At 40.9% G+C, this 23,792-nt stretch overlaps 1 protein-coding gene across 4 annotated transcripts in view; it reads right to left on the reverse strand.

Moving 5' to 3' along the window:
- Positions 1–5,336, reverse strand: part of kcnq1.1 (potassium voltage-gated channel, KQT-like subfamily, member 1.1) — a 42,256-nt gene extending 36,920 nt beyond the window's left edge. For 3 of the 4 annotated variants that reach the window (XM_047579848.1, XM_047579847.1, XM_047579844.1), the window contains exon 1: positions 4,639–5,258. In XM_047579848.1, the coding sequence (XP_047435804.1) occupies positions 4,639–5,000 (362 nt within the window). In that variant the 5' untranslated portion in view covers positions 5,001–5,258. The other variant, XM_047579846.1, reaches the window with a different exon arrangement.
- Positions 5,337–23,792: the final 18,456 nt, after the last annotated feature.

Raw genomic sequence — 23,792 nt, forward strand, 5'->3', positions numbered from 1 at the left:
TGGCTTTGCTACATAGGCAACAGCAGACTATAAACAAAAGCTCAAAGCATTGCTCCTATCTATTATTAATGGACAGATTCACTCGCAGTCTGTTGTGTAGTGAGGGTAGAAACAAGCATAGGACAGGATAAGAGAGGCCCAGCGGACCATGTCACTGATAAATCAGTCAGGAAGAGAGGAAGAGCCAATTGAATCCTCTGTCAGAGCCTCAGCTTAAAAAAAATTTGGCTGGTATGAGGTTAATAGTTCAAAGACATAAGGCGGTAACCGATGGGTAACCTTGTGCTCCTCTAAGAGTCTAAGCTCCAACTTTACTGAAAGAAGTTTGTATGACAGTTGAGAAAAGTAGAGAGCTGAAGCAGTTTGAAAAAAATAAAAGTGCCGATTTATTTTCTCCAGTTGAAGTCAAAAAACTCTGCGCTCACAACAACTCGTGATCTCTCACTCTTTTTGTTAAATCATTAAAATGTGTGTCAGAATTTACTTCTTCCGACTGCTTGACAGAATATCTGCTTCTGTTTAATACAGCTGAGTCTGAAAAACACTTTCTGATTTGGGTTGTCTCCCAAGTCTCCGTGTTGACTCATCTACAACCAGCATGTGGTATGGATCCATGCTGCTCCAGACTAAAACACTGTATTTACTCTCAGGCTGTGGCAACCAAAGCCACAGCAAATACAATAATAGTTTTTACCAAGAGCACATGAGAGATACTTTATTAATTATAGAAATGTAAATATAAAGCAAGTTCCTTTAAAGAGACGCGTGCTTTCCATTAATTTGAGATGAGTCTCTGTAAGCGGACCATATCTACAGACTTACATACAAACTGTATTATGTATGTGCACACTCAAGCAAACGTCTGATAAGGCGTCAGGTCACTCTGACACCGACGTGACGTTTAAGTCCAGTGATAAGGCCATGCTCATTCATAGCTGCTTTTCTCCCTCTCAAGCTTTTCCAGAAGCAATAATGGAACTAAAATGATTACTGTACATTGTTTCGTCTATACTACAAGGTGAACTATATTTCACATTCTGGTATACAGTCAGTCAGTTGAAGCCCATGCAAGAGGTGCAATTTCTCCTTGGCCTGCAGGACTTTTACATGTAACATCTGCAACATTCAAGCCCTTGCAAATGAAATTCACAAAATACTGCTGGAGCTAAGCAGCTCTAGGTAAATCCCTCTATATTTTTGCACTCTTCTGGAGTTTTTAATCTGGTGTCTGTGGCAACATTCCCATCCCAGTGCCCCAGCACATTTATATCAGCTAGCTGTGACTGGTTTGCCAAAGCTGAAGATAGAGATCGAGTATCTTGCAGAAACTGAGGCTAAACTAAAATATGAGTTAAAACAGGGTTGTTTTTGGCAGCCATTTTAGAGTTAGTGTCAGTCTTTTGGATGAAAATGGTTTTAGTTTCAGTCCCATTTTAATCACTTCTATGTGAGAACAAAAAAGTTTTAGTAAAAAAAAAAAATTAGTCTTTTGATAGATTAATTTATCAATAAGTATTGGAATTTGGAATCAAGGTTGACAGGTTGTACCAAGTGTTGCAATTCATAAAACAACAGTTAACCTTAATGCTTTTGTATAATAACCAGATTGATAGCTCTAGTCTGGACTTTCCCTTTGATGGAGACGCTGCCGTGCTGTACTTCACTGCTGTTGGGCATAAACCTTTTATCGCTATATTTCAACTTGTGTGTTTTTTTGTTTAGTTTTTTTTCATGAATTGATGCCCTACTCACCATACAAGAGTGTCACACAAAAGTTGTTCTACAAGATCAGCACATGCCAACACATTGTGAGCTTGTAGATTGGTTATTTTCCACCAATAATTACAATAATAAACTGATGGTTTTAGACATACATGTTTCCACGCAACAGCAAATTCTGATCTGCTGAGGATTATGCATTACACCAAGATAAAGTGGCAACAGTGGAATCAATGTTCATTACTCCAAAAAAAAAACAAGAACAAAAACAATCTTACTCTGGCAATTGTGACTTTATTTCTGAGAATTGGCTAAAGTGAAATGAACACACACATGCCCCAAATATGAGCAATGGATGAGGAACAAAACATATGCTCAACTTGACCTTGTCTGCCAGACCAGACTGCCGATGAATGTAAACATGGCTAAACATGCTGCTAACGTTACATTAGCTATAGTAGTGTGTGCTGTTCATTCAGGCACATGGGAAACAGCAACAGGTCTCAAATGCTACATTTTCCCGCATGTTTCAGTCACTCGGACATGGGTCAATGTGACAACTTATTTTACTTGCCTGGCCAAAAATCCCTGCATGTCTACACATAACAGTAACACACACACAAACATAAGCTAACTTTAGCCTGATGTAAGCAGCCTATTTGCGCCAGGAGTTATGGGAAAACCTTTAAGCTCACTATGAACATTATCACAAGCCGATTGTCAGAGTCGACTAACATCGTATGGCAACAACGAATTAATAAACTCTGACTGGTTGCAGGCGTGGTGTGCATAATGTGCGCTGCATGGTTGTGGGCCCGACCAAACAAAGATAGGATGCAGCAGCATTGCTGATACTTTTTAGCTTTTAACATACTACAAGCACAATAGGCAGACATGTCATGCATTTTGAACGTCGTACAGCCCACCCACTAATATTTATGTTCAGTTTCGTCTCATCAGCGAAAGCTCACACACATGCCGCCATGTTTCAGCCATCAAAGAGCCACGTTTAGCTCGTCATCGTCTCGTTATCGTCGTGATAAAAAGGGGCGTCAAAGAAAGAATTTCATCATCGTCATCATTAATGAAACAACAGTGAGTTAAAAATAAAAGGCTCTACGGATTATAATCTGTCTGACTTCTCCTTGTTGGAATGAGCAAAAAGGCTAGAAGAAGAGAAAGGACTGTGGAACTATAGACTGTAGGTGCATTTCATACATGTGTGTCAACATGTTTGTGTCATTACTTTCACTGCCAAAAGGGAGGAGGGAGGGGCGGGCAAATGTTGTGCACTGTACCTTTAAATAACAAAGACTTTATTCTACCAACACCATGCTTAGTGGAGAGAATATTTATTATTGCTGCAGGCACTGCTCACATCATTTTCATTTTTTAGGGTTGGGAGAGCAGGGCAATTTTATTGGAGTATAAGGCAAATAGGGCCATACCGTTACTGAAACCCAAATGTTTTCATTTAGGCAAAGAGAGCTGTCATGCGGTTGGAGCTGAGAAGCAGCAAATAAAAGCCATCAGGGATGAATATGACAGAATGAAGAACGAAGACGAAGGCAACCTCCAAACACACAGTTTTCCAACCATGCAGCCAAATGAGTAGTTTTTTTCCTCTGAAATAATGAAAAACTAAATTATTTTCTTTTGTAAGGAATATGTTCATGGTGTTTCCTTTTTGGAATCATGAGGGTTAAGGCTCTTCGTCCCGCTGGTTTGCACTTGACATTCAATCAAATAACACAATATCCAAAGCTCCAAAATGCCGAAGATTAAACACGTATTTTTTCGGTAATCACTACCTCCCTTATTATTCTGTACTGGGCAGTTACTCTGGGTAATGTTCTAACATGTTTGAGTTGCACCGTGTTTGCTCATGTTCCCTTTGAGTCACTGACTCTAACCTGCTTGGACAGGCTGTGTTCCCTTGCGTCCCCTCCGCCACCGCAGGGTCACAGGGTGGCAGCGCCAGACAGGGTCGCTACCTCCTCCACAGCGCACACGCTGCCAAGTTTAGCTGCCTGCTATCAGTGCCAGCAAGTGGGGACATACAGCACTCATGGGGCTGTGCTGGAAGATCATATCCCACATTCCTAAACCTCTGTTTGAACTCTACAGCAAGGATCCACTAGACTGTCAGTTTCTTGGCGTATAAAAAAAAAGAGTGAAATATATCCTGTAGGATTACATCAATGGCGTGTAGAGGAGACTCTATCTTCAGCAACAACATTTCGTTTGTCAAGGAACACAGGTTTTCAAGCTACCTGACAAAACTGTCACATTAATTTTGGTTGGCAATTCATAACGTGACATGTTCTTCGCGGTGGAGCTTTAGCACATTAATTCTTCACCGAACTGCATTCGCCCAGGTTTTAAGTTCATTACTAGATGTAACATTTATATTTTCTTTTCATGAGACTATAATCTTGCATAGGGTCAAACTGTGAGGGAGGAAAAACATTCCCTATCGGTGCAAATTGGTTTAAAAGTTATGTTAGAAACTCAGTGACTGCAAACCAGAACCGCCTCCCTGCTGTACTCTTGCAAAATTAAATTCTCAGTGGTGCTGAGGAAAATAGTTCCCCAAATGAAAGATGTGTATAATATTCCTATAGTATTCCTCTGGGGCCTTGTTTGTCTGAGATTCTCTTGTCTGTGATGAATTATATGGCATTTTTAAAGTGCTATGGCTAGACCAAATATCCCTGTAATATTCCTAGAGGGACCCCCAGTTGTGCTGTGATATCTGCAGCATCTTTCTGAAATTCACGGGATTAACAGTTCTTTGTAGTGAGGATTCCAAGGCTCTGCTTGCGCAATTAACTCCCTGTTTAATTAGGATGTTAGAGTTGCAATTATGCCCTTGAATACCCCATGGATATGGGTGATTATGAAAATAAAAACACTCACACTGTGAAGTGATACACGAAGCATTTCCAGCCAGTCGGCCTTTCCAGAAAGTTATACACGCGTCCTTGGATGTGCGCGCGGGTGAGGACTGGACGAACCCCGGTGCTGTACACGGACATCCGCACAGACATCCGGGGATGAGACAAGTAGGGGTGTAGGTGAACAGGGGGTACACTGGTGGCAGTGTTACGGTCCTCTGGCATTTTTCCTCTTTCGGGAAAAGTGTCGTTGCCCACAGGTGTCTCCAGTTCAGGCGCACTAAAAGTTGTTTCCGACAGCTCCAAATCCGGCGGTCTCTTTCCACGTGCCACGCCGGAAAACCTCCGCGTGTTCCCCTGAAACGGGGCTGACAATTTGGACATTGCACCTTCCCGGTATTCTTCTGTCGCCGGCTTAACTTTTTCACAGTTACTTTTCGGTCACTGACTCAAACGGACAAATGTTCGTCCATGTGCGCTCGCCTTCTGTTGCGCGCCTGATCGCACCGAGGCGCACGAAACTGTAGCATAAACTTGAGTTATTAATGCTCTAGATCACCAGAATGGTGTTTCTTTAATTTAGCTTTACGGCTCTCTCTCGGCTGCTGAGGATATGGCGCGTCTCAGCCTTGAATGAATATGCCTTACCTCTTTCAGAGCACTTATCAGCCTGCAGAACTGTCGCCAGGAGGTGCGCTGTGAGCTGCCAGCTGTTCAGACATTTTGCTCTTTCTGATGAGCTCCATCCTCACCTCGACAGTAAAGGTGCATAAACTGTTTATTTGCACAATAAAAATTATATAAGTAAGTCCAATTTTCAACATTCTACTTATAAGCCAATAAATAATATAATATATTATTATGTTTCATATATTCTCTGTTTGTGTGTAATCTCTTATACCTAATACTCCCCTACATACCTGCCACCAACAGAACTCAGGTTACAGCTGCTGAGAAGGCAAATGCACTTTATTAGATGGAGCATGCAGGTTATTAAGCAGCCATAGTTTTTTTTCAATTAAAAATGTTATCTCTCAGTTTCATTCAATATAGGAAAGAAACTTCTATGAACGAATGAAAAAGCAGAGACCTTATTAACATCATTATATAACTGAGCTGGAATATGAAAATATGATGTAAGTTTTAGTCTAATCCGAGGAAACTCTGGGGGCGCACGGAGCTTAGTTTGACAAAGTTACCCTGTGAAGTTTTTTAGCTGTGACCTTCACCAAGGTAGTCCAAGACAGAGCAGGAAATAAGTCTCCCGTGGCAGATTTTAATAGGACTCGTGTAGCCTCTTTGTGATGACAGGATCTGTTGCCAGGTAGATATTAAACGCAGCTCCAACTTGTTGTTGCTGTTAGGCACCGCCCACTAAGAGTGAGGTTTTTGTTATTAATACTGATCATGAAGGTCATCCAGTCTCCCATATTTGTCTGTGCTAAAAGGAAATAAAGTATCAGATGTTTCGCAGGGAATGTCACGCACATGTGCTTTGAGATTAAATGGCTTATCGATTAACTAATTGCACGGCTGATGCAATCAATTAAACTCTGAAGTCATTTTTTAAGGCAAAAATATTAAAGCACAGATGCACTTGTAAAAACTTACACATGTAAATACTTGCAGATTTTCTCTGGGGTGTCAAAACAACCAATCCAAATGAGCAATTTCAATATAGTCCCTGTCTTCCCTCCACATCCCCTCTGACATTCTTGTTGCATCATACCTTATTCATTCTCCCAGAGTAAATAATATGGAGCGGGTTGTGTGCAACAAGTGATTTGGGAGACTGACACCTGGAGCAGTAACCCTCCTACTGGAGCAGACACCAGAGGGCAGTCAGAAAGACTTTGGAGCCTGGTGTCACTCATTGCAACAAGGGTGAAGTACATGCAGCAGTTCATCTCCATCCACAGGGGCGTACGAGGCAGACACTATTTCATTAACTGTTATTTACCTAGGCTGATCCAGGTGAGATTAAAGGATTCTTCCTCCATGTCCCAGCGGATACAGCAGCAACTCATAATTTAGTTTGCGTGGGGAAACAAACAATTCCACTGTAATTAATTGATGATCTCAACTGAAAGAAAATTGAGGCCAGGGTGAAAAAGAAACAATGAGACAGGAGAGAATGTGTAGAGGAAAACACTTTAAAAGTCCAAATTGAATATCATCCGTTTCCAATAGATTCATCTTCCTTGTCTTGAATGCCTTTTTACTCAGAAGGAGTTACATAAGGTCGAAATGTTTCTGTAGTCTCTGTCCAAGTGCTCAGCTCAGTCAGTAGGAATTAGTCAAGGGATCTCAGACTTAATTGTCCTCTATATTTATGAGTAACATAAACACATAAAGGGAAAGGGACCTATCCCTCGATGGCCTTATGAACAAATTATCAGTGACTAAGCCTATTCAAGTAAAAACACTGCTAATCAAGCCGTGGCGTGTAATGCGTAAAGATGGGTTTGGGTTATGCATTTTGTGATATAACACAATTAAAAGTGAGGAAGAGGCTCCAGTGTGTGCGTCAGTTGACGCTGTTGTGCTCATATCCACCATGGCCCAGTTCATGGGCCACATCCTTTGAAGTCTTGTGCTTCTAGACCAGACATGACAAGGCTGTCCCCTACCAAAGGCTTCTGTGAGCGCAGAATGTGAAGAAGTTCTTGCTTTTCCCGGAAATTTAAGGGAACAATTTGTCTATTCAATGCTACCATCTTTCTGTGTGCACACACTTGAGGCTATAACACACTCCAAAAGGGTCAACCGTCACTTCAGTGAACTTCACTTGAATTCCGAACGGACAACTTTACCTTGTTTTAACTTGCATTAGTTGGAAAATAGAACTGTGTGCTTTTATATTCTGTTGCACCCATGTGCTCGGCTAATCACATAACATCCTAAAACAAGGTGGATGCTCCTTTAATTTCAGGTAAAGGTTAAAGGTGAAGATGGGAAAATGACTGATTGGAGTTTAGGCAAACATTGAACCAGGGATTAACCAGGAAGTTCAGAATCTGATGAATGGGTGGAGATGGAACCCAGTTCAGGGAAGAACTAGATAGTTGAATACCAGACAAATGGGTGGAGATGAAAGGCGGGCTGAGGAGGAACCAGGAAGCAGAGAATCAGATGGATGGGTGGAGATGTAAGCCAAATCAGGGAGGAACTAGGAAGTTGGGAACCAGATGAATGGATGATATGAATATGGATCAGGGAGGAACCAGAAAGTCGAACTTGTCCCATTGAAACAGGTTAAATGCAGTGACTGAAACACACAGAAATTCTCTGGGCTGTAACACCAGACCAAAGTAAAAGGCCACCAGATGTGACACACAAGATTATTTCATACTGTAAAACCTTTGATTTGCCATCCACATCTCTGATTTGTTCAGCAAAAGCAGGCATGGCGCAGTGCCAACCAAAAACCGGTGCCATCCAGCAGTTTTCCACGCAGGCAATCGACAAAGCAACTGACAAATCAGACCTGTTCATGGTGGGAATTATATAGTTTGGCAGGTAGGTAGTAATACCCAGGAAAAAATATCTGAAGCTGAAATAAAAAACGACAAAAGAAGTTGTCGATAAAGAGTGAGCATGATGTGAGCATGAATCGGCTCAAATATTCACGATCACTGTGTCCAAACAGTTGTCGACCATGTTGAAACATTATTACTCACCACCCTCAGTGATCACTTTCTGCAGATATTTTCTGTCTCCTATAAATCATATCTGCATTTCTCTGCTGGCTTGACATCTGACAGTTATGGAGGCCATTGGAGTAAATGTAAGTCCCTGTCGTGCTGCATATTCTTCAGGGAAGCATTCATCTGGAAACGGCTGAACTGTGGCCGCAAGGGGAATCTCCTGGTTAGGGACAGTGCTGAGTTATACTGTTGTATTCATGATCTACCCCTACTGACATAAAACCCAAACAAACAACCTTCTTTTTGGTTTCCTGTGGCCAAACAATGTGATTATCATTTTCTTTGTGGGAGCAGAATACACTTCCTTGAATTGGCCATAATTTCATGTTAGGCAACAAAAAATTGCACAAAAAAAACTCTATAATCACCCACCTCAATCCAAACATGGTTCTGCCACCACGCTCTAAACATTTCACTGTTTCTTTTTTCCCCCGGCGGCTAATCATCCCTCATTCCTAATCATTTTTATCCCATATGAGCGACATACTCTAAACACATTTAGAATTAGCACATAATGAGCGATTGAGACACAGCGGAAGAGAGGAGTACCAGCTGTGCGGGAAGTCAGGCACAAGGGAAAACACAGAGGGTGGCCCGGTGGACAGGTGGGAAATGTCAGCCTGTCTGAAAAGGAGACATAAACACGTCCTCACATTGGGAAGCCACGGATTAGACTGACACGGGCGCTGTTGCGACAAACAAAACTGCAACTGCATTGTGGGAACTAAAGAGCCGACTGGCAGCCTCAGGCGTTAAAACATCCGGCTTGTTTGCACGGGAAGTTCCTGACATACATTTATGCAAGCACGTACACTAAAATGCATCACTAAAAATAATTTGAAATGAGGGATTTATTTTCTTTAAATTTATTCTCAATGCATAATTATGGACATTCAGAACCTTGAAGCTGGCAAGCGCAGTGAACAGCATTTTTGTGTATGGCTTGAGGCAGCATGTTTTCACCGACTCACTTTCATTTTGCAGCGCCATCGATAGGTTTTGCTTATGTAAATTTTTGTATTTTTCCTGCATGGGGACACCTCAGAATTGATTTTAATTTCTAGAGACTTCCAGACATAGCATAATTTAATACCTATCAAACATATCAATAAAATACACAGCTATATATGCAATCCAGGACTGACAATAACTGAATTCATTCCTGTACTCGAGGCTAAAGCACGGCTCAAAAATCCTGCCCTTGAAATCAAACCTGAAGCACTGCCTGTATCTATTCCACAGCTGGAGCCTTAGCAGGGGTAAACCCATAGTCCACGCTGATATGTTGTCTCATCTAGTTAGCATGCTGTGTCTCAGAAAGCAGATTACTGTATTTGTTGAGCCCTCTGAAATGCTTCAAGGAGAGCGGTTTCTGTTCAAAATAGTGACTCTACTTGCTTGTTGTGTTGGCCCGGCTCCGCGATAGGCCCCTCAGGCAAAGATTTTAGCACTTAACACTGCTCCATGCTACAGGTTATTTCTGAATCAGTTTCCTTGTCACTCAAATGCCAAGAGTTAAGTGTAATTGCGGGCAGTTGTGTCCTCGGGGTCCCAGCGCTCCCCACACCGCCTGTGCAGCGTGGTCTGCAGAGAGGTGGCAAGGGCAGCCTGCATTTATGATACTGTCGGGAGAGACACGGAAGCTATACAGGAAAACTAATTTCATTTTGTGGGAGGGAGCACGTACCGCATGTGTCGGAAACAGTTGCAAACACTGAGAAACCATTGAACTCTGGCATGTTATCAGGATGCAGTCAGTGGGTTAAAGGATAAGGCAAATACTCTATACTCTTTTCACTGTCGACAAACCTCACAAACAGTCTCAAAGCAATTTATTTTGACTCAGCTACACTGTCCTACTGGTGTCAATACGCACCATAGCACGAACATAGTTTATATTTATCCGATATACAGAAAAATAGTCCCCAGCAAACTCTCTATTTACTTTTGTTTCGCTAATAATTGCAGAGAAGCACAGAGTACACAGTGTGTTCTTCTAAAATATACAACTAAATACGTACAGTCTCCAGTAGAAACAAAAATGGGGGCGCCAGATGTGGTAGGGAAAAATAAATGTGCAGAGGAAAGAACTAACAGATTGATGGTTTCGGTCATTTTATGAGATTTGATGACCAGGGAAAATAAACAATAATGGCAGATTTCAAGCACATCTTAAGAGCTGTGTCCAAATCCACCCCTTTGCCCACTCTCGTAGACTCCCTATATTACAGACAGTGGGTGGTTTACAATGTAGTGAGCAGTAAATTGGGATTTTATCGCTTTTTCGTCCCCTCTTGCAGCCGCTGAGTCGCACTCGCGGGAGCCTTTATGAGAAATCACTCTAGAGCTGCGCTCACTACATTTTTGGTTTCACATGAAATCCGTCAGCGCACATTAAAAATGGGAGGTAGTAAATATGTATCGCACTCCGTACGGTATATAGAGGGCTTTTGGACGCGGTCTAGGTTCTCTCAGTGCCGAGTGGGTATGAACAGGAACTGATTAACACACAATAAATCTCACAAAAAGAACACGGGCTTTAAAGAGCAATGAGACTGTAAATCCAAATTACAGGTCACAAGATTTATCAAACAACTGTTAAGGATTCCTCCACTATATCCGTATAGTGAAGGAATATCTCATTAGATTTTTTGTTAATCCTGCCCATATTTACTCTGAACATGTATTTAATTTGTGCAAGATCTATGAAAATACTACTAATATTTGCCTGCTTCTCTGCCCCCGCGTTGTCATTAGATTCTCTACTCTTGTACTAAACTACCCATAATTACCCTCAATATGTATTTAGTGTTTGAACAGAAACTGATTAAAAAAAAAAAAAAAAAGATTTAACACATTAGTTAATAAAAAGACTAAATCAGTGTCTGCATATATTAAATCTATGCAACAATATCCTTTAAAAAGCACACATATGTGCTGCCATTAGATTCTGCAATGTTATACAAATTGTCCATATGTACCTGTAAAAAAAAAGTACATTAGTGGAGAGCAGATTGTTACAGAAACTAATTTCAATAACAGTTTGTTTTCAACCAAAACCCTAAATCAAATTTCCCGAAAGCGATGCAGGTTGTAAATCCTCATCCCACGTCACAAATGCGATATCCGTCAAACCATTGTTGAAAATTGCTCACTGTGTTTGCAGATTTCCCCTCAGCTACAACATCGCTCTCATTAGATGCTCTTATCTCGCGCAAAATTGCTCTGATTTCCTAAGATAACATGTGCAGTGCGTTGAAAATAGATGAATGGGTGCATGTCACTGGAGATTTCAAGCTCAGGTAAGCCCGCCACACAAAAAGCCTGAGAGAATTTCTCCTCTGTCATTACTGATTAGACGTATTGTAAAAGTGGCTCCATGCAGAGATGATAGCATGAAGCAGCAGTGTAGAAGGCTGTGTTTTTTCCCCCCAAACATGTTCTATATTTAGCTCGCATCCTCTGTTCTGAAACACAGATTTATATAATATTATTCTGTTATAAATGATGGAAAAAAAATGGAAGGCAGAATATATATGGGCTGCTGAATATGGTAGCATGTGGTGTTTACTCAGTTGCACATTTTGCGTGCAGGTGTCCACTCTTCAAGAACAAAAGCCTCCTACCTGTGCAGGTTTCCAATCTTGTCATTTCTCAAGACTAAAACTTGTATGCATGCAGTGCCGACAAACATCTATTGTAAAGGTAATTAAAATAAACTGTCTGGGGAGTTCAGTCACTCAAGCTCAAGTTCAAAAATACACACACACAAAATCCACAGAAGGCACAAGAGCTACATCGATTTAGTGAGTCAAAGTGATTAGTCAAATGTAATATTACCAGTAATATTATCAGTGTTGCATTACCTACTTACTGCAGGACGGTCAAGATTAACCAAATCGACATGACATAAAAGCTTTGGCCTGTGTCTTTAACTGACACGACTAATCTGATTATGAGCAGGTTGTCAGGATGATACAATGACCTGCGTCTGAATTGAAACGTGCCGGTTGAAGCACACGTGCGCTAGCTTGTAAGAGGAGAAACCTAAACCCCAGCACAAATGATATGATTTTTAGCATTAGGCCACTCAGGCTTTGCACACACAGATGATTTTACGGCCCCGTTAGTGAAATAAAATAGTTTAAGGGCTGTACCGTGATCATTTTAGGACAACCCACAGATTTATCTCATCGGCTAAGTATACGTTGGTGTGATGGGCTGCAACCTTAGTCAGAGGTTTCCAGAGCTCCGTGGAGGAGAGGGTGCAATGGAAACATGGACTCATATCTTTCTCTTGTTTATGCTATAGCATATTAATGATAGCCCTGTAGGGTAAATGTACAGGCAAATCTAATCTTTATCGATTTATCAATATGCATATTTTCATAGTCCTACTTTTATATGCCGTTTTTGCCCACTTTTGTGATTTTCATTCTTTTTGTTATTTTATTCTCTTGCTCTTATTTTATGTACCGCTCTTTGGCCTCCTAATTGCCCTTCGGGGACAAATAAAGTTTTTTCTGATTCTGATTCTGATACAGTATGTCACAGTCTTAACTGCAGTAAAAAGAAAAAGAAAAAGAAAAAAAAACAACCACAATGTTCTTTTTCTTGTTATTATCATGTTTGCTGCATGTAAACATTGCATTAATGTGTTTTTGCCAGCCCAAAGTCAACAGTGCAAATGTGCAAATGTGGTGCTAAATAAAAAATAACTCAAGGTTCGATGGACATATGGATGGAATTTAAGATGGGTGGATGGATGTTTAAGTATTATACTGAAAAGCTGGTTGAGCTATGAGACTTTCTGCTGTTAGGTTGCATAATACAATACATCAAATTGCTGGTTTTGATGCGCATCTTCGTCTGGTCAGAGGAGCAGAAGGAAAAACAAACACAACAGCTGAAGCATAAGAGTTGGCAATCCCAAACGCACAAAAAATGCACTCGGCCTGTTGAATGGAGCTCTGGCAGCTGAGTTCTGAGGAAGGGGTCGATCTTTTGACGAGCTCGGTTTTAGAGACTTGGTTTTTAGAAACATTGCCTAAGTTTTCCAGCACTTATCAGTGGCTGGAAGAATTCCGTTAGATTTTGGCTTGCAATCCGGAGCATTTTTCTGGCAATGATGCACCGCGTTCGTCCGGATGACTGGGGTCAACAAGGATATCAAATCAGAATTCTCAAAGTGTAAGCAATGGAAACCATGCCGTAATAATTAAGGTACTTCTCTCAAATGTGTTCGCAGGGATCATGCCCACTCTCAGTGTGAAACGGATTTCCTTTCTTTGTGCTACGTGCAAGACCGAAAAACAAAGGGAACGATGCCTCAACTGCCTGGCGGAACAATTTGTAGGAGCCTGAGCCCAGTGCAAGTCCGGTCAACATGCTCAGCAATGAGATGTGCATCGCATGGGTTTTTGTCTTGTCCTTTAGAAATTAAGTGCCCTCTTCCTTTTCTGACATCACACAGCTCAACTGTCCTGGCTGCAGTGGAAGAAGCGCAGCTGCAGGAAGGAAAGTCAACCAGAGAGAAGAAGAGAATCAGCATGATAACAAAGGGATGGAAGAGTGATGTAAAATGAATCGTATAAAATAGAACAAAAAAAAAAATGAACCGAGAATTTTTAAAAGAGAGAAGACAAGGAGAAGGCAAGCGCCGCGATTGTTTGTGCGAGATTGCTACAGGGAGAAATTGCTGTAACACAGCAAGAGGCTGAGTGAAGTGACTGTGACTCACTGTGTTTCCACTGATATCCTTTTTATGCCAAACTGCTAAACTAATTGGATCAAGTCTATAAGTAGATCACAGGCCAAACCTTGACGAAATCTCTGATAACGCGAGGTACTGCGGAAACTGTCTCGTCTTATTTTCGAGCCTCTGGGAATCCAAACGTTCAAAGCCTGTTTGGTGTTGAAGCTGACTAGAAATGCGACCAACTATCTAAAAAACTAAAATCTGTCCAACTCAAGAGAGCAAAAGCCACGAAGTGCGCCGAGAGGGAAAATGTTTGAGGACACACTACTGTTAAATGAAAAGCCGCTACTAAGGAGGCGGGGTGGAGTTTAAATGGAAAAGCATGAGCTCTTCTTTTTTTATAGTCTGGCTGGATGTAGCCCTGTGATTCTTTGACTCATCGAAACCAAGATCTTGGAAAGTGGGGATAAACAAATAAGAATGGGTGAGGCTCGGGAACTGCCAGTCTCCTTGACTCCTCGCATACAAAAAATGGCGGTGGACAAAACTATCAGAAGCACCGTCTAGACCAGGGGCCTCTCACCTTTTTTCCTCCAAGAGCTACGTTTACAAAATGAAAGTTGCCAACAGCTACTCATGTTTTAAGATTTATTCTTACTCTTTATTTCAACCCAAACTAACTGCTTAAGCATGTTTAACCCGAAGATTCAAGAAATGCTGAAGTCCACGACATTTTGCGTGAAAAACACAAAGGATATTTCATTCAAACGCATGTGCATTTTGTATTTCTGTACGATTTTCTTGCAGTGTATCTCACACTATGAAATTGAAATATGAATGCTGTCAATGTACAGTAGCTGATATACTGTAGATGTAAGCACGTATACTGAGTGAGTTCAGTAGCTCATGAGCGGCACGCTGGAGACCTCTGGGCTAGACAATATATCTTCAGAGACCTGTGAATCCGTCTGAACGGCAACGATAAGGGAATATCGTGAGGCCCAGGTGGAGCGGTGGAGTAAATAAATTCATTACGATTACTTATCTGGAGTTACTAAAAAAGACCAGGTCTTGATGGATGCAAGCAAGATAATTAATTGCCAGGACCCAAGGGAAATGGTGGAGGGATGAGAATGGTTGAAGGGAATGGGATGTGGCTGAAGAGAAGGGATTAGAGGGGTCAAAGTAAACGGAGATTAACTTCGGAAAATGATTTGTAGGTGCAGAGGAGCCCAGAAAGTGAGACTAGGAGTGGGCGGCAAGACACAAGAAGCTTTGTCTCCTTTTTCCCCTGATTTGTGTAAGTGAAGACAGAGGAGGAAGCAACAAAGAGACAGGGATTAGGGGTTAGGAACAGAAATGCAGAGGAGAACACAGGAAATAGACTGAAATAATGATTACGGTCTTAGTTATACCTTCATTTAATAAATTCTACTCAAAATCTAGTAAAGGATGCTTTAAAAATATTGCGCAGAAATCAGTAATTTGTGATTCTGAGAAAACAACATATAATGTGGTAAATATAGCCTTGTTTTTATATCGCACCATTCTCCCTCTACTCAAAGTGCTTTACTACCTATTCGCTCACACACATTCACACACTTATGCCATGCATGTGCAGCAACTGGGGGTTCAGTGTCTTCCTCAAGGACTCTTCAGTGTGTGGCACATTCTGGAGAACAAACCGAATCCGTTATTCTACGCAATGTCTGTAAACTACTTTTGTGTTGCAGAGAAAATGGCAATGAAAAGTAATGAAAATCCAAGAGCAGTTTCTTCTAAAGCCCCCACCACAAACGCCTCCACCTTTCAGACATTAGGCAGCCTTAACAAAAACAAACAAAAAAAAAAAGTGCCATTATTTTGACATAATGAAGCGTCACAAGTTAACATTTACATCACCCACTATCCAGGGTTCTGCGAGGATTAAAAGCAGTCGTGTTCTTTTGTCAGCTGTCACTGCCTGTTTAAGAAACCGTTCAGTGTTCCCTTTGGAAGTAGCTCGCCTCAGAGTTGAAAAGGTCAGTCAGTGGAAATTAAGATTCGTGCTTTAACTTCGTGTGGGTGAAGGCATTTTTAACCGTCCCATATGTGACTGGATTACGAAATGTGTTCCAAGGAGACGCTTCCCTTGGGGTTGATGCGTAGTCGTTTTTGTTTAATGTGTGCTCGTGTTGTCCACGGATAATTAGGGATAATGGCTTGCCTCTGCCTTTTAACATTAAAGTTGTGTTCTCTGTGTGTTAGGTATTAGAGAGACAATGCGACAGTCACACATCAGTAGCAGCGATTCATAATTCGACTAAATCATTCATACTAGTAGGCCAACATGCATCTTTAATATGATTACAAAATACAGACATTCTGTACTTCATGTGGCATGCAAAACAAAGTCTGTCCCCAGCTGAAATACTGTAGATGTGGATTTCATAGCACAATTAGATTGTCTTATAGTGAGAGGTATAATATTTAGCCGTTCTCATACATGCATTTATGATGGATAACCTATTTCCTTTCTGGTTCCACTTCCCGCCTCAGTTCCATCACTGATTTGCGGTGACTTTGAAGACTTTGAACCTTCCGATGCGTTCCCCCCCAAACCCCATCCATAGAAGGGGGCACAACCCGAAGCGCCCGCCTCACAAAGGAGCAACATTTTGTTTGAGGAAGGAGCAGACTGTGCCACAAGAAATCCAAGTCAAAGCGTCCCGTTAGGCGTCTCTTTTAGTGTGCCGCTCAGATGGTAAAATGCTTTTCGGGCTTCGGGGGATTCCTTAGTTCAGCTCTGCAGCTCTTATGATTGTAAGCGTGTAGCAGGCTCTGGAGACACAATTATAACTCATGGTTTGGTGTACGTTATGCACACCGTTAACACACACAAGTAAAATAACTGCATGTTATTTCGCTTAGTTACTTGTGTTTGTGATGACACAACATATGTCCCCCTATTGGTCCGGATTTGTGGTGACCTAACACTATTTTTTCAGGTCATTGGTACCCCAGGCTTCAAAAATGACTTAGATTATTGTTATAGCTAATAATGCCTCACTTTCTGTGTGGAGTTTGCATGTTCTCCCTGTGTCTTTGTGAGTTTTCTCCGGGTACTCTCGGTTTCCTCTAAGCATCCAAAGACTCTCTAGTTGTCTAATTGTGATTCTCAACTGGCCATAGATGTGTGTGTTGTGGTTGTCTTCACTTACGGAAACAATGACAACCAACACTGTACAATGGGGAAAAAAATCCATTTTGAGTCTAAAGACCCTCAAAGGGACTTGAACTCCGATGTCCCGTATCGTAGCCAATGGGGCTGGCCACTGTACTATCCAAGCATATGGCTCACAGTGCTGAAAACTGAAAGCTTCCAGTGTGACTTGTGCTGCATCCATATTTTCTAATTTTGTCCAACACATGTTTCAAATCCACAGTTCCGTCTTGGGTCCATGGAGTATTTCCTCCAAAAAGCATGCACAGACCGCAGAAAAGTGAATTCTTGGCCGTTAGCCAGTCATTTCTTTTTAAACCAAGAAACACGAAACGTACAGTTTTGTCGTTTGTCCGTTTGAGTTATTTGAGTGAGTTATTTTATATATCATTTGGCCGACGTGATCCTGGTATCTTAACTTCAAACTTTTCCTCCAAAGACATTGAGGAAAATGGATTAGAAATCAAGTAATCCATGCCGCCATAGATGACCTTCTTCTCTCTTCTCCCACTCTAGCACTAGTAGCACTTCTGACCAATGGTCAGCGGCCTGAGGGCTGACTGGATTTAAGTCAAACGATCAGTGAATGACAGGGGCGTGACATGACACCTGTCAATCACTTCCAAGAATTAAATGAATGGGGGTAAAAAATCTGCCCTATTTAAAGATATTCTATAGGTTGCTTTCAAATGTTTGGTGCTGTTGCTACCTTTGGTTTCACCAAAACGTAAAACAATCTGTTGTAAGTTATTTAAAAAATAATTTTCTCATCTTTTTTATGTCAGCTTAGCCCTGTTAGCCTATTTATACCAGTCTCCCAGATGGTACAATAATGGTTTATCTGAATGTGACCAGACAACACAAACTCACATCTGTCCTAAACATTAAAGTTGCAGTCTCAAAATTTCAGTCCTGGTTTGTTTGCCAACACCTGACTGCAGTGGTAACAGTAAATTTACCGTTTAACACTACACATTTTACATTTCTTGTAAATACATTTTGGTCAAAGAAATCAGACAATAAAATTAATTTTTCATAAATTTTTACCCAGACAGACATCAAAACATTTCAGATTTCCACTTGAAAGCGAAACTTAAAACAAACTCACGTGAGAGCAGCAGCCCCTTTAAATGATGCCCCGCCCACTCTCAAGCTTCTTCCTGCAGGAAACACCTGAAGCTGCTCAGGTAAAATCCACTAATCAACCCAGTTGTGTAGTTTCAGTGTGTTTTCTGGAAGAATGTTGTGTTTGCTCCTCACTCCTCTCCCCCTCTGGCTGGACTTACTGTTTTCTTTGTATGCCCTTTCAAGGCAGATTTGAAGTTCTCCTGTTGGGCTTTTGACAGTTTTGGATACACTGACTTTTCCCTAAGACTTTTTCTCTAACTTACTGAGATGGTTTGAGCCCCTGCTTCACGACAGCAAGGTAAGCTGGATTTATCTTTTTAAGTATACTGTGAGAGGATGAGAGTTATGACACCACTGAGGTTGCTTGCTGTTTTAATGCTCTCTCTCGGAGTGACCACGTTGGCCTCTAATGTCTGCTTTTATGCTAGCTACCAGTGTGAAGTATCTGCATTAACACTTACTGGGAAATATTTTATGCAGCGTGTAATGTGTGTTTCTGGTTTAGTGCATACTTGATGATGCTTTTTATTGTCTCTGTTATCGACTGACTTGTTTTGTCATCATCATATGTTGTTTTTGTTGGATTTGTGAGCCCACTAAAAGCCCGGGTCAGTGCACTGGCCTTAATTATGTAAACATGACTGTGGTCATTCACTTAATAATTTCTCAGTGTTTCAGTAATTTCCACACCATTGAGTTACCCATCGGAGACGAGCTTCAGCCCAAAGCGATGCATTTATGTGACAGCTTCCTTTACTAATCTTCATATCATAATTACATCTGTACTCCTCAGCTCTTGTTCTTGCTCTGCTGCTCCGCTGCTCTGTCAACCTGACGCTGAAAACCGTGTGCGGATGGTCATCTGCTGCTTATCAGCACAACATGGCTTTTCATATCGAGAAGGTGTCTGCTGAATAAGACACGCGTTGTTATGATTTTGATCTATTTAAGTGAATAATCATCTGCTGCAAAGCTGCTGTAGTTTTTTTTTTTTTTTCTTTTTTAGCCTGCACAGGCCTTTTTTTATTCCTCTCACCTCACCAGAGGATATATTCCTAGCTCAGGTTGGATGAGACATCCTAGCGCCTGCTGTGCCGAGCTCCCTGTTTGCTTTTGGGGTAGTGACAATGTTAGACTAGATGCCAAATATCAACTTATTTTGTATTCCCGCGGCAAACCTGCTCTGTGAGTTTGGCTTACTGAACTAATGATGAGGCATGGTTATTCAGAGATTTCCTCAGAAGAGTAAGGGGGGGGGGGGGGGACTCTAAAACTGATCTTCCTTTACACGGTAAATTACTGCAAAGAAAAATAGTGTTGATACGATGAATTTATAGAGGTCGGAATGTGTCCTCCAGCGCACAGTGCTTCAAATATATATATATATATATATATATACACTGACTTCCCATTAAGAGCGCTATGGGGTGTTCACGGTTACAGTGGTAGTTTCCTATAAAGCATTTCTCTTTGGAACTGTCCATGAAGCATTTAGTGGTACTTCACAGTGTGTTTGTAATATAATATAATAGCCGAGATAAAATATAAAAAAATAAATGTTTGAAGAGCAGCAGAAGGTCTAATAACTTTAGACAATAGAATTCACCATTAAATTGTTGATTCGCAGCCTCCTTTACTGTGAAGTTGTTACTGTCGCTGATAAGATTTGGACCATTCCTCTGCTAGCATTAGCACATAGGTCTTCAACAGGGGGTCCGTGGACCCCCTAGGGGTCACGGAGGCACTGCAGGGGGATCGCAAAGTATTTGGTTGATTAGACTTTTTTGTGTGTGTATATATATATGTGTGTATATATATTTATATATATATTTTTATTTCTTTATTAATTTTTCCCCCACAAATTTATATTTCTTTAATACACATTGACATAAATCCAACATATTTTAGTAAAGGGATAAGGCATAGGTTAGTATTGAAAAATGATAGTTATAATGTATATTTATAAATGGCACTAGGCTAGGGGGTCCCTACTTAATCTCTCCATCAGTTTGGGCGTCCTCGGCCTGAAAAACACGTTAGCGGATGTCTTTTCAGATTAATTTTGCATCACAGTAGCACTTTTTCTTGTATTTCGGCACTGACTCATCTTCCGCATGTCACAGTAGTATGGGCTTCATCTTTAGTGTGGTATTTCCACACACCTGGTGAACCGGTGCTAGTTTACTGCAGTGACCCTCTGCATTCACAGATGAACTAGAAGAAAATTGCACTCTAACAAAAGATAACAGTTGAGTGTGCATATTTTGCTCTACATCATCATAAATGACTCTTATATACAATTAAAATAACTCTTAACGGTTTTCCCCAACGTAGTGATATATTTTACTCTACACAGAATAATATTCAAAGCGCATACGCCAGGTATGCAAAAGAGGTCCAATTTTCAAAATAAATGTAGGGTAATGCACCATGAAATGATACTTTAGTAGCAGCTTCTTGTTTGGATACAAATGTTTGAATAACCTCTCCGATCACATTGGGGAAAATACGAGGTTTACAATTTGGAGGAAAAGCCAAAGCAAATACTGTCCTTTGTCATGGCATTCAACCCAAAGTCATTTGTGTCCTCTACCAACTTCACTTAAAGTGGTTTGTTGGCTTGCTCCACATCGCCGTAGTTAAAATTCTTTATTCTCGTGTGTATTTCCTCCAGTGTTGTGTAGTATCAAGTGATGTAAAAGCAGCTTTGTTTCATAATGTGCCACGCCCTCCAAGTTATCATGCAAAACACAGAAATGACTGTTTTCTTACTATAATTTCTGTCAACACAGAAATTACCACAAGTGTTGAAATACTGCAATACAGTTTAACACCCATCAAACAGGGAAGTCTGGGATTTGTCTTTATTTGTTGGCAGTGTTCGTCATGAAGCGCTCGAGTTTGCAAAATTATATTAGGTGAATCTTCATCAAATTCTGTCTGAAAGGCCTCTTTCTAAGCAAGACAAACGATACTAATATCCGGCAATGAATGACTCAACAAAACCAAACAAACAGTGGAGGCTGAGGTTGTCACCGGTAAATTGGACAATAGCTCCATACACTGACACTCCATACACTCCATGCAAAGACAAAATGAGCTTTACAAGACTCATCAAAACGCGCAAGAGAGTCTGGGGACTTGCAGGGTGTAGCATGTTTGTCAATGATGACGCTTTTCTGGGTTCCTGCAGCCATAAGTTAGGGTTGACGGATTTCCGTGATGCTGTCTAGATGCCCTAGGATGCTGATCCTAGTCTGTGACACAAGAACTTCACTAAGTTTACAATGAGTCACAGTTCACTTACGGCTTGAAAAAAAATATCATTGATCTCAAAATGATTTTAACATTTTCTTGATGATTTGGAATGGGTAAAATGAGAACGATCTTTCCTCTGCAGATACCACCAATACAATACAATTGTACAATACAAACTGATGCCACTGCTAGAAACAGGCATTTCAAGCAGAATTGCCATTAAGAAAAATCACAATAATTAATCACAAATAATTATTTACTATTCAGAACTTTTCCAAACTGTAAGTTTTTAAAACCTGAAAAACAATATAAATTAGGTTTTAATGAACTGTGGCGAATGCTTATCCAAAAAACAAAACAAAAAACAGATAAATAAACTGGATCTAGGAACGAGACATTGTTTGAAATGTATGCATTAATGAATAAAACAGACTGCTTGACCTGATGTGTTTTATCAGAATAGTTACTGTAAGCTGATAAATCATGGAGATTGATTCTCCACACAATGCATCACTTGTACATTTAATTTATTTAGTTTTTAGACAAAACGATCGGAACGCCACGTCAGATCGTTTATTATTATTATTATTATTATTATTTTACAATTTAGCAAATATTTTAATCAACAACTGTGCACAGTACTAATCCTTTATAGATTATTAATCACCATAACTGTTGCATGGCCTGACTCAGTTCAAACCGATTTTACAATTATGAATGGATACATACATACAAAGAACAAATGCTACAGAATTTCTTAAACATACATTGTGTGTGCTACGTGTGCGTATAGTTTATTAAATGCTTTATTAAATCAATATTACAGGCTCTCAGGCTTTTGATAATACTATTGTCACGTTACACATCTAAAATCACCTCCGTAAAAAAGATACCTATGTGTTACGTGTGTCAGTCAAATCTTCCTGATTGCATTCAACGGTCTCTTGCAGCCATGAGGTGATGGTGGCAGAAGGTGGACAGGGACCAAAATGGATATTTCACTGTTCCAGCCAGAATAAGCTGAAATAATATCTAAATAACATTTTCTCTCATTTCTTTATCAAAAACAATGTTCTTCTGTAGATTCAGCATTTTTGAACCAGGTCTTGAAGTTCAGTCCGTTGAAGGACTTTCCTCTTGTGGACTGTGGGCCACTTCTCCAGGAACCTTGCAGAGATGGTATCACCAAACATCAGACTGAAATCTTGCTCAATCTGCAGACGAGGTGGAAGACAGAGCAGTAAACATCACTAATACTGTTGTTATGAAGAGCATTCACAGTTTCAAAGTGAAGGACTTGAAGATCCACATAATCCCGCAACTGTCTTCTCCGAGGTGTCCATGTCCTTGTTGTTTTCATGTGATAAACTAATCAAGTTCCTGCTTAAAGCATCACAGCAGTAAAGTCGACTAGTCGGCACAAGCCCTGACAGAGTCGTGTGAATGTGCAGCATGTTTTGTTCATTTGCCTGTGTGTGTGAGGCTTCAGTGAAAGAGACTGTTCAACTGGCACTCAATCAATGTGGTAATTAAAGGAGCAATTGAAGGCATTACGTCCCTCGCCGTCAGTGAAGGATGCTTGATTGATTTATTGAGCCTGCTTTGCTATGGGGTGTAAACACATTCTGTCCTCTCACTTGAGCAACAGCAGCCCTGAAACTTTATGAATCGTTGTCGTCGTACAGAAACATCTGTTTTTGCATCATTTCTGGGGGAAAGCTGCGGCTTCACTTGAGGAAAGATCTATTTTTGACACTCGGGGTATTTCCATCTCGAAAATGAATACTTTAATGATAATGAAAAGAACATTGTACAGCGTTGGCCTTATTAAACTTGTACGCAGTGGGATGAAGATGAATTTGTCTTGACAGCGGCTCTAGCCGACACGTGTTTCCCTTCTGCGGTGTTACAGTCCCAGGAGATGTTACATTCCCTAACCAAGTTTTTGTAACCGACACGATGAACAGGCTAAACGAAATCCTGCTCCTCCAAAAAAAAGTGTCTCTCGCCTCTCATTAAAACGACCTTTGCAATTCATTCTGCTCCGACCACTTTCGGCCGCGTTCATCCGCGGCCAAATCGGATGTGACGGCGTCGTATGACTGTTCCCATACATCTGAGTGTTTCACTGCTCACTTGAGGATTGTGCTGCTGCTCCTCCGAGTTGACTTCGCTTTTCCCGA

The sequence above is a fragment of the Mugil cephalus genome, chromosome 3, assembly GCF_022458985.1.
Source record: "Mugil cephalus isolate CIBA_MC_2020 chromosome 3, CIBA_Mcephalus_1.1, whole genome shotgun sequence".
Taxonomy (NCBI): domain Eukaryota; kingdom Metazoa; phylum Chordata; class Actinopteri; order Mugiliformes; family Mugilidae; genus Mugil; species Mugil cephalus.